At 32.0% G+C, this 12,704-nt stretch overlaps 1 protein-coding gene and 1 long non-coding RNA gene across 2 annotated transcripts; one reads left to right on the top strand and one right to left on the bottom strand.

Moving 5' to 3' along the window:
- Positions 1 to 350: 350 nt before the first annotated feature.
- LOC126705891 (uncharacterized) lies at positions 351 to 1,469 on the bottom strand. The gene is made up of 2 exons (XR_007648449.1): positions 540 to 1,469; positions 351 to 383 (listed from the first exon to the last, which is right to left on the bottom strand). It is a non-coding gene; the product is annotated as an uncharacterized LOC126705891 (long non-coding RNA).
- Positions 1,470 to 1,792: 323 nt separating this feature from the next.
- LOC126705889 (S-adenosyl-L-methionine:benzoic acid/salicylic acid carboxyl methyltransferase 3-like) lies at positions 1,793 to 5,601 on the top strand. Its single transcript, XM_050405114.1, has 4 exons — positions 1,793 to 1,937; positions 2,066 to 2,470; positions 3,470 to 3,724; positions 4,940 to 5,601. Exons 1-4 carry the CDS (start codon positions 1,863 to 1,865, stop codon positions 5,297 to 5,299), a joined length of 1,095 nt encoding a protein of 364 aa, XP_050261071.1. The 5' UTR covers positions 1,793 to 1,862; the 3' UTR covers positions 5,300 to 5,601.
- The last annotated feature ends 7,103 nt before the right edge of the window (positions 5,602 to 12,704 follow it).

Genomic DNA, 12,704 nt, shown 5'->3' on the forward strand with positions numbered 1-12,704 from the left:
TTCCTATGAAATTAGCCGTAGAAATAGAATGCAGAATCACTTTTGAGCACAAATTTTCCAAAAGAAAGCATGTTCATAAATCAGCTGTGAAAAAGTAATGGGGAAAGGAAGAATAATCCCAAGTCCACCAACAAGGGAAACAAGTTGCTGTATAGGTAACTTTGTTCACGAGTGCAATTAACCCCAAGAAAACCAAATAGCTAAGTACTCTGCCATAGGAAGTAGTTGCATATCTTGGTCCATTTACTTGAACGGCAATATAAATCTAGAAAAAGAAAATGTGTTAATCTTTGCAGATAAAGCTGGAATGATCCTGTAAGGAAACTATCATCCAAACGTGTAAAAATGCATTTTTCATAATCTTCAGTGCCAAAGCAAAACAACTTTGCTCTGCAGCTTGAAGTACAATATTATTGAGGGTATTCTCTCTGCAACCAAAGCCAATTAAAGAGTCCTCTCTATTTTGATATCAAGATAAGATCAATGTTACATTACAAATGACATCTATCAACATATTTATGCCATGACATTTAAAAGACCAAAAAAGGAAAAAAGAAAAAAGCAATGATGAAAAGTGAAAACTATTGCCTCTGTAATTACACTTGGTTCATCAATTATGTTGTAGCAACAGAGGATGCAAGCCTTGACTGCACCCAAGATACTACATCTTCTCGAGTTGCAACAAAGCAACCAACTTTCTGTTCACTCTGTCTAAACGGTGCTGCAAGTTTCTTCACATGAGAAGCAAAGGAATTGGCTAGTCCTTGAGAGAATATGTGGGTTCCTAAACCTGTTTGAGCCGAAAATATCTCTGGCAATTCCTCTTTGTGCTGAACAATTTTAGAAAGAGTCCCCATCCACTCTTCCAGTGCATTTTTGGCAATTCCTCTTTGTGCTGAATAATTGTTGTTATTTTTATCATCAGTGAGCTTAACATTACTTCAAAGTTTCTATCCACAAACATCTTTTGTGTATTTCTAAAATCAACATTAAAATAATATAGATCATTGAGTTACTGCCAAACCCAAATGATGAAAATGAATTATTGTTATATTTAAACCAATGGTGGTATATATGGTGAGAAGCATCACCAGAAATGGTGGTGTCGTGGTGCAAGCAGAAGCTTGGCCACGGCTGGACTTGAGAGAGCGAAAAAACAGAGACCTAAAGAGAGGAGAAGGTCAGGCCAACAAGCACCGCCGGTGGTGGTCGTGTGAGCCTTGGAGGCTTCCAGTTGTAGCCATGGTCATGGAGAATCGACACTGGTGTCCCACGTACAGCAAGGTTTGGTGGAAGAGAGAAAAATTTTGAAATTTGGTGACTGTACCAGTGGGGATTTTAGGGATTTTCTGATGAGAAAAAGCCCAGTATCGTCGGAACCGGAGATCCGGGCCAGTGGCTGTGCCGTGAAGAGAGAAAGCTTCAATCCGAGAGAGAGAGAGAAAGTTTTGAATGCTAGTGTTTTGTTCCAGAGGAGATACAACGCAGGGTCTGAAACATTTTAGGGGTGAAATTGTCTTTTTATGATTGATGATGTGTCAAATTTAAGAGCCATTGGATTGAATAAACGGATGAGATTTAAGCCATTGGTTTGGAGCTGATGTGGAGCTGAATCACAAAATGGACACCCCTATTGGTTGGCAGGTGCAGGGAGGACCACATCAGTGGTCCTCCCGGAGGAGCCAATAATTTCTCCGAAAGGACAGGTAAACTGCTTAAACATCATTACGTAAGCTTGAATATGACAGCTTTGATTCCTTTTTCGCTATAAATAGACGCACCTTACGGATTTCACTCACAAAATAAGCAAAGAAGAATAGCTTTAGAAACTAGAAACTAGAAACTAGTATTAATAAGCAACAATGGAGATACAGCAAGTCCTTCACATGAACGGTGGAGATGGAAAAACAAGCTACGCAATCAACTCGCAACTTCAAGTCAGTCCTCTCTCAATGTCAATCTTAATGTTGTTTTGTTCTTTTCTTTCTTATATATACATCAACTTGATTTGTTTGTTTAGCAAAAAAAATATACATCAACTCGATTTGTTTGTTTAAAATTGTAGAGAACTGTGGCAGCTATGGTTAAGCCCATACTTGAAGAGAGCATGGAGGAGCTTTACCTCACTCTGTTCCCCGACTGTTTGAAAATGGCAGATTTGGGTTGCTCAGCAGGACCCAATACCCTTTTAGTTGTATCAAAAGTCATGGATATCATTGGCACCAAGTCCCAAAAGTTGAACCGCCCACCACCCTCATTGCAAGCATTCCTAAACGATCTTCCAGGGAATGACTTCAACACCATTTTCAAGTCATTGCCAAGCTTCTATAAGAAGTTGGAGAATGAGAAGGGAAGCTCATTTGGGCACTGTTTCATAACCGCAGTGCCAGGGTCTTTCTATGGCAGGCTCTTCCCTAACAATTCCCTGCACTTTGTTCATTCTTCTTACGCACTTATGTGGCTCTCCGAGGTTGATAATATTCTAGCTAGCTAATTTCCCCATCAATCATCTTTTTTTTTTATGAATTTTAGAATTTTTAGGATGAGAAATCCGTGGACACAACTTTTGTGGCATAACCAAGATTTTAAAAACCGGATCAAAGGTAAAACCCTTTTTGCCTTTGGTTCTCAATTTAATTTAGTTTTTGACCGGTTTTGGGCATTTTTTCCGAACTAAATTGGTATTTGGTTCCAGTTGAACTGGCTGATTCAGTCCGGTTTTTAAAACGATAGCATAACTTTTACATCAATATAATATAGTTGATTATGAGTGGTAGAAAAAAAAAATGAAAAAAAGTAGTAAGTTCATGTTAGAGTAAAAAGTAATAGTAATAAGTAGTCACTTACAATCTGTCATATTAAAATTATGATAGAAAAAATTACAGTCTTAAAAGAATTCTTTTAAAATTCAAATAAATTCATGATTTCTATTTTCTTTCCTCAGTTATCAAAACCAAATGAAATTACACATAAAGTTACAGCAGATTCTAGCTCCATCCAAATGGACAAAAAGTGTCATGTCATTTAACCCTCTCTCTCTCTCTCTCTCTCTCTCTCTCTCTCTCTCTCTCTCTATATATATATATATATATATATATATAGGAAGTGGTGTTAGTATGGAATGTATGGTGGATTGAACTTGAGGCTTACGGGTTACATCACACTCCAAACCAATAAGCTCACTACCTAGACATTAATGTTAGCAAAATGCTTACAAATTGTTTTTTTTTTTTTTTTTTTTGATACATGCATACAAATTGTTAATTACTTGATTAATGGTATATTTTAACATAATCTTATAAAGACAGGACTTTTCATGAGAGATAAATAGATTAATTAACATTTTTTACTTCCTATCTTTCGTGCTTTGAAAATTTCATGTAGGTTTATCTTAAGTAACTTAAGCGTCCACGTAATTCAATTAGTTCTTCGTTATGTATGCAATGTGACAATGAAAAATTTTATATAGGCACCAAAACAGTTGGTTAGCAAGGAGGCCATGAACAAGGGGAACATATGCATTGCAAAGACAAGCCCACCTCCTGTGTTTAATGCATACTTGGAGCAATTTGAAAGAGACTTCAAAATGTTCCTCAAATGTAGGGCAGAAGAGTTAGTCCCTGGTGGTCGGATGGTCCTCACAACTATGGGCAGCATTAAAAGCGACGATCCTCTTTGCATTTGGGAAGTTGTTGGACTGAACCTCAATGACATGGCCTTGGAGGTAAGGAAGTGTATAACTTGTAGAGAGAGACATATGAGCTAAAAACAATAAGTTTAGAGAGAAAAGGTTTTCACAATTGTTTTCACAACTATTTGAGGTGACATGCATGTTGTAAGTAGTGCTAAAAGAAAGTATAAGAAAATTACTCGTTATTACACACTCTTTACGCACTTTCTTCTGCAATCGTATTTTTAAAACACTATTTTAGTCCATATAGTAATATGTGTGCGATGAGTGTGTGTGACTATAATTACTTTAAAATATTTGTATTAATTGTGAACTATAAAAAAAGATATAACTTCAATCATAATTTAATATGCATATATAATTTTTTGTAATATCTCTAACATCACTCAAAAGTAATTATATATTTATTCACTAAAGTAATTAAGAAACATCAATTATATTTATTATCACATTAGATTTGTGCGAGTGTATGTGAGCATTTGCGCTCCGCGTTTGCGTCCACGTTTTGATGAGTTCATGTTTTCTCCTTTTCTTTTTTTTTTTGGCCCGCAATTGTTGACTTTCGGGGGGACAAATTTTACTGTTATGAACAGTAAATACACTGTTCACGCACTATGCTGACACTGTTCATGCACTAAAAAAATATTAAAAATGAGTCCCACGGTACTATTTATACATTTAAAAATTATTTTACTACGATATTTTCAGTTTTCAGTTTCAGTAATAATAAACTCAATCCAAATAAACCCTATGTAAAATTTATAATAACTTTAAGGCTAATGTGAACGAAACTAAAGACCCATGTCAAAGACGGAAAGTGGGTAAATATGAGCCAATTATAATTGTACGTCTATCTCTCTTTCCAAAAAAAAAAAATACTCGTATGTCTATGGGGCTATGGCCTATGGGGCTGGGCACACCACTGTCGATCTTTTTTGACTTCCACCGACTAATGCTGACCCAAGATCCTTCCTGCATCACGTGATTCACGTGCTGTCAGTCCTGGTATCCTACTGCTGCTGTCCCATGCAAATTATAATTGAATAGGCACAAAATTGTTGCTGCTATGATACAAGTTTTCAACAACTACTGGTACTTTTTTGCTAGAAAAGGATACAACATGTATTTTGTACATCTAATTATATAAGATGATCGCCAAGAATCTTGTAACCATTCTTAATGGAATTTAACTATCAAGTTATCGAATATAATACCCTAAGTTATTTTGGTTCATTAATTATATTTCAGGGCTTAATAGAAGCAGAGAAATTGGACACCTTCAATTTGCCATACTATACACCAACTACTGAGGAAGTCAAGAAGGTGATCGAGATTGAAGGATCTTTTACTTTGCTTAAACTTGAAGTTTTGAAAATGGATTGGGACTCTTACATAAAGAAAGCTAATAGTGGCCTCGATAAGCAAGAAAGGGCAACAATGATTGCCACTGACATTAGGGCCGTTGGTGAACCTATATTGGCAAGCCAGTTTGGTGAAGAAAACATGGACAACTTGTTTCAAAGGTTTAAAGATGTTGTCCTTGATCACATGGAGGCAGAGAAATGTGAATACGTTAATTTGGTCATCTCCTTGGCAAAAAGGGGTTGAATTTTAAGGTTAAAGTGAAAGTGATGCTGAGAATAACGTCCGCCAATGCAGTGGCAGCTTTGTGGACAATATGTGTGTCATTTCAGTTTGTGTCGAAGTTATTTGTGGACTATATTTTAGGAGTTGTGTTTTGATTATCTAATAAGTTGTTGTGTTGGTTAGTTTATGATCTATGTTTTGATTATCTATTTGTTTTGTGTTGGTATTGCAAGTGTTGATTGGTCACACTTTGTTTTTGCCAATAAATATTATATCAATCAGAAATAAAAATATGAGATCATGAGTACTTTTGACTTAGAAAAGTGTTTGTAAATGTGGCCTACTAGCTACTTTAGCTCGAGTGATTTCGCCTATATGAATCAAACATGGGTCTTGGACACATTGCATGGCATTCACAAATCACAACTCCCCATTGAGTGATATCATAGGACAACCTCCTTATCATTGGTTGAATTTGTTGAGAAATTGAGAGACTGGTTGGTACAAGTTTACTAATTTTAAGTCAAATTGAATTAATTAATCAAATTATGCTTACACACTTAGGTTATGGTTAATTCTAACCACAAACCAATATCCTTATAACGAATACACTATGGACCTAGCTAACACGTTATAGACTTAACTTCTGTTCACGATTTGCTAATTTATAAACTATGGACTTAACAGAATCTTTTATAGATTTAACCATCTTAAATGATTATGGTATGCGTCAAAAAGATTGGGGAGGGAGATTGACAAATGTTTTCAGTGTTTAAATACTAAAAATTGTAGGCCCTCAAAAATATACGTGTTTGGCAGGAGAGTTTAACAAAGATTTGAGTCATAGTTTTCAATTTAGAGTGTTTGTATTGTATTTTGAGAACACCTCAAAAGAAGTCTTTAGTTTTCAAGTAATAGTTTTTAGTGGCATTGTTGTAATTATTTTGAAAACTGTAGAACTCATATGATGTCGACAACACACAAAGCACAAACTTTTTAAAAACACATACTCAAACTAAATACTAAATTATGTTTTTCACTTTTGAAAATATGTTATTACAAACATGATGCCAAACAAATTTTTTGGATTATGAGTACTTTTAAACAAGTATGTTCATAACATTTTTAAACCATAGTTTTCACATTATTTTGAAGACTAATACCTAAACTCTCTTATCAAATGGGCCCTTAACAGCTAGCTTTAAGAAATTGCACTTGCTTTTAATTTGAGTATGATTGTTCTATGGCTGTCGTGTGTTAGCACTTTGCTTTGTACTTTAGAATATCCTTTTGAAATTTTTCCTAAAATCATTCTTTTGATTGACAAACATCCATTTCATGCGAAACAACATTAGCATATGAAATATGAAATGTCTCTCTCACCTTGTATGAAAATATGACCTGCAAGTTAGGGTGGACATGATTCTATAAAAAAATAAAATTAGGGTTGTTAAGTTATGTCTTTCCAATGGAGCTTTCAACGGTGGACATAAATGAAAACGATCGCCTATTTAGCGAATTCTGTGCTGTTGATTAGTACTTTAAATCTCTTTTATAAGTTCATATCTATGTTAATTAACACTCTAACTTCCTATAATTGATTCTCAAAAAACTCCTTTAATTATTGATTGTATGTCATATGGCTATGCTAATGATGCAAAACCGTGTTATCTTAATGAATAATATATTTCTTCTCAATAAAAATTAATGAACAGTACATATCATAATAAATAATAAATACTAACAAACAGAAGGAAAATCAAGTAGGTGTTAAATGCACGGGAAAAATAAAAATAAAAAGGAAAAAGGAAAATTATATGCATATACATATATATATATATATATATATATATATATATAAATTTGTAAAGTGATAAAGATCAAAGTATCTTATATTTAAGGGAAAATTATTGTATAGTTCCAGAGTACAAAGTCAGTCTGATGACCTAATACTCCCAACCAATAGGAGCATGTCGGCACATTAAAATTTGCTTACCTTAGCAGGAGGCTAACCTTGTACTTCCAACCAATAGGAGCATGTCGGCACATTAAAACTTGCTTACCTTAGCAGGAGGCTAACCTTGTACTTCCAACTAATAGGAGCATGTCGGCACATTAAAACTTGCTTACCGGACTGCCAACTCTTATTATTTGTTAACGTTTGGAAATGTTTAACAGAGGCACTCCTTCAAAATATTCACGCATGCCCTCATGAACTCTCAGTTAAAAGGTTCGGGCCCACATCAATAAAATACTCCTAAGTAATATAGGGTTCTCAGTAGAAGAAGACAAAGGCTTAAAAGCCATAAAGAATATTGACAGCAACTCTCAGTAGAAGACAGCGGCGGACACAAAGAAATTCAAGCTACTATTTTTTTTGGGTTTCAAGTAAAAGCATGGTAGAAATAACGGACTTAGAAAGTGATAAAGGTATATTTTGTTTTGTCTCGTTTTGATTCAATTTATGTTTTGGAAGAATGTTTAATTATTTGTGGTGATATATTTGCTCTCAAATAAAACTATATAAATTCTTATTGCTGTGTTTTTTTTTTTTTTTTTTTGCTCTTTGCAATATTTATTGTTAATTTGTATTATTATAATTTTTTTTTCAATGAGTATCCATAATTGACCCAAAAAAATTTAAGACTAAAATTTTGTTGTTATATAATTAAATAAATAAACATTAAAAATTTTGGTATTAAAACTTTGTTGTTATATTGTTGTGCCTAAACATAAGAGTTTTGTGATTAAGTGTACCATAGGCATTTAAGAAGACATACAAAATTGTAAACATGGTGCATATCGATAAAAAAAAAATTTATAAACATGATATAATTATTGTATTGTAATTTTCTTAGTATTTTGTTTCTAATATTTATATTTGTCATAAAAATTGTTGTAGTTATTTGCAAACCAAGTGATATTGAAGAAATTGAAGGGGACTGCATGTTTGTACTTTTATTCAACTTTATATATTTGAAATATCAGTTCACAAAGAAACCAAAATTTTATTTCAAAAATGTTCTTTTAAAAAAAAAAAAAAAACCATATAATGCCTATAATAGGAAGCAATATCTATGAATATTCATAAAAAACCACCTCTATCACGCGCGGTTTACAATAAAGGTGGGGTTCATTTTTTTATTAAAAAAAAAAAAAAAGCAAATCAAGAGTGCAAATGCAACAAATTGAAACCCTAATTCAATATTTTCAAAAACAGTTGAATTAACAAAATTTTTGTTGGTTATTATTTGATCACATTATTGACATTATTTTTTTACCTATATACTAATGTTATGATTTTAGTATCCCACATGGATTAAGTATAAACTTAACCATGTATTATAAGTTTTTAAGCACCCTCCTTTTACAAGTGAGTGACCTTAGAGCATTTGTTAATAAATCATTTTAAAATAATTTTAATATCACTGAAAATATAAAAAGCTATCAAAAAATTATTTACTTTTCTTTTAAGTAAAAAAATTTCTAAAAATATTTTTTAAACCAACATCCTTAGATATATACATCACAAAAATGTTTTAAATTTTATCATTGGCATGATTTGTGGGGTTTATTAAAATAATTTTTCGAATGAATTAATGTTAAGAGATATTGATCACGAAAAAGCAAGTTTTAAAGTCGCATGGATTGCTGTGCTATATATATACAGAGACACACACACACACAGAGATCATACAGTGTACATAATTTTTTTTTTATTTTATCCTTGGCATGAACTGTGTGGTCTATTAAAATGATTTTTCGTATGAATTCATTGTTAAGAGATATGGATCCAGGAAAAAGCAAGTTTTAAAAGTCACATGGATTGCTGTGGTGTGTGTGTGTATATTATATCATACACCATAAAGATAATACAGACTACAGAGTACAAAAATGCTTTTAATTTTATCCTTGGCATGGCATGAAATGATTTTTTGTATGATTTCTTTGTTAAAAGATACGGATCCAGGAAAAAGCAAGCATGGGTGGTAGTGCAGAGTTACGTAATGGGAGGCAGGACTCTGGAGGATATCCAAAGAAAAATTCTAGTGTCACATATTAGTGCACATTGTACATAACTCGCACATGTAACGAGTTATGGTCGGTGAAGGGGTGACCCACCATCACCCCTCCACTAACTACAACTTGTCACATGGGCGTACAATAGTTTGTGGCATCAGAACTTTTCATAACGAAATAATGAAGAAAAAAAAAAAAAAAAAAGTAAAAAGCAAGCTTGTATGTTTACCTGTACAATGATTCATCTTCTTTTAACTTCGGTACCTTGTACAGTAATGTATATGCAGAGGTAGCCGATGCATTGGTCCTTGAATTTTCACTTTTTCAATAATAAAAATCATTATTTAGTCCTTTTTTTTCCATAGTTTTAAAATTCGGACTATTTAATGAATCGTAAAAGAGAGAAGTTCAAGATTTTTGAGATTGGATTGAGGTCGAACTGTGATGACATAATAATTAATTTAATAATAAAATAAAATAAAAAATGTAACAAATTTATAAAAATAAACAATATTGATCTGAAAATATAGAATATTTGTTCAAAAAAATATAGAATAGTAATCGCTTTGAAATATATTTTCACAACTTTTATATTTTAATACTTTTAGGCCAAAAAAATGTAACAAACCGAATGAAAAAAACGAAAACCTACTACGTCCACAATGCCATGAACCCATAGATGTCATTTCTCTTTTCTTTTTCTTTTTTCTTTTTATAAAGAAAATAAACACTTTACCCCAAATCAGGGAACTAATACCATCACTTTTCATAACCCCTTCAAATTCAAATTTTAAATTTCAAACAAACACAAGAAACAAACAAAAAAAATATACAGTCACTTATATATATTAAAGAAAATTACTATTTCCAAAGCAACCCACTCATATGTCATATCACCCTCTCTTCAATACAACATCAGACTCACCTACCCCCACTTACCACTATCTCATCTTCCCTTTTCGTCTTCTTTTCTCTTTCACTCCCTATAAGATTCTCTTTATCCCCATAGTCTTTCTTTACAAACACAAATTTATCCTCCCTCTGATAGAAACTAAACGGTAAGAACTAGTGATAATAAAGAAAGATCCAGTGACAATGAAGCATTTTGGCTAAACAAGATGTCAAGCTCTAGCTTCCAGTGAAGAAAAATGAGATAGACCACCACAGATTCTTTTTCAAAGTATTTGTTATCCAACCAGTAAAACCGTGTCCGGTCTTGCAAACCAAGAGGTTTGACCGTGGTCCAAACGGTTCGCTGCAAATTAAAATTTTTCGATTTTATACTTCTAAAGAACCGGACTGATGAACGGTTTCTAGTTATCGCGGTTTGACCGATCGGTTCGGTCTGGATTTCAAAACCATGTTTTTTTCATGCTTTCGGTTGGGTTTGGATTGCACTGAAAAAGAAAAAACAAGCGTTTGCGTTTTTTCTATGGATCCTGTGTACTAGGACCCACAAGTACAGATTTCAGCAAATTTTTTTTAACTGGGTCTTATGATACTATTCACACATTTAAAACTTATTTTGCTACAATATTTTCAGTTTTGAATTTTCAATTTTTAGCAATAAGCAATATCCAACATTTTAGATCATTTCTTTTTTGTAAATTCAAGGACTTTTTTGGATTACATATTAGATGTTCTGTTTCTTTTTTTTGAGAAAAAGATGTTCTATTTCTTATCATTTCTGCTTCATCCACCACTACTGTTACTTTTATTATACAATAATCAAATAGACGAAGATTATGAAAAAGGAATAAATTCAATAATAAAGAATATATGGTGTAAAGAGAGATATTTACACCCTTCAATAGTGATGTGTCATTCAAATATCAAATTTTTGCAAGAGTCTGCGTTTGGTAAGGACGGGTGTAAAACCCATGTTTTATACTATCCAATAAGAGATTGTCAAATCAGCATTTTACTTAAAATTTAATACATTTTACCACACCTAATAATATCTCAATAAACTCATAATTTGGTTAGATTTAAATATGAATATTAGAATTGATTAAGTGTAATTGTACTTATTCTTAAATATGTAATAAGATGATATAACATGTTGAGATTGAAGGGGTAAAACATAAGTTTTATATCAGATCTTTAAAAAAATTAATATCATTTTTGTAAATAAAATATGACTCATGTTAACGAGTACCCTTAGGGCAATTGTTAACAAATCATATTAGAAAATATTTGATACCACTTTCATTGGAAATATGAAAAGTTGTCAACAAAATTAATTACTTTATCATTTTTTCATAAAATATTTCTAAAAATTGTTCCTAAATCAATGCTCTTAAGGCATTCGTTAATATTTCCCATCAAATATTAGGGACTATTACACTATATCACACTCTCACTCAAACAGTGTCACCTAAAAAATAAGAGTCCAAATTTAGTAAGGATGTGGTGTAAAACTCATGTTTTACACTATCTAATAAGAGATTGACACATCAATATTTTATATAAAATTCAATACATCCTACCACACCTAATAAAGTCTCAATAAACTCCAAATTTAGTTGAATTTATATATGGGTATTAGAATTGATTAGGTGTGGTTATGCTTATTTTTAAACATATGATAAGATAATGTGGCATATTAAGATTAGAGGAGTAAAACGTGGGTTTTACAGAATTTAATCTCATAAAATGATCAAAAAATTAAAATGAATTAAATGACCTAGTCCGGGGTATAGAACCCTCTTTGCCTCTTTTTCTATGCAGAAACACATGGTATTATTTATCCTTGTTCTATCACTCTGCCCTCAAGACTCCAAACAACTCAAAAGAACCAAAAATTTGAGAGGTTAAGGTATTGAGATCATACCAAAAATCAATCCATTGGATGTTAGATTGTGATGACATCATTAATAATTTAAAATTTAAATTAAAAAAATGAAACAAATTTGTAAAAAATTGAGCAATTTGAACTAAAAATAAAATCTAGAGAAATTAGATAATGTTCAAGTTTATATATTTTTACAAGCTTTATATAAGAAAAAAAAGAAAATAATAAAGCATAAAAAACATTAAAATTATAATTATTATTTCAGACATAAAACATAATTGTGTAAACAAAAAAATAATTTTGATGTTTCACACACAGTAATGCTATAAACACATTAAGTCACAATGAATATAGATGATTTTAATTATATCTTACAAAAAATTTATATATTTTTCTTTTAGAGAGGGCTAAGTTCATCTACATATAACATATTAAAAATGATAAATATATTAGTTGTAAGTAATATGAAAAGTTTATTTATTTTGTTGGTCACACTTATAAGTTCAAGAGTTGCAAGGTTCGAGTTGTGCGCTTCACAAAAATGTTGTGTCACGACCCGATAGCCTTAATGTGCCTGGGGTGCCCCACATCATCAATAGTAAATTTAAGTAA

Source organism: Quercus robur, chromosome 11 (genome assembly GCF_932294415.1).
Source record: "Quercus robur chromosome 11, dhQueRobu3.1, whole genome shotgun sequence".
NCBI lineage: Eukaryota > Viridiplantae > Streptophyta > Magnoliopsida > Fagales > Fagaceae > Quercus > Quercus robur.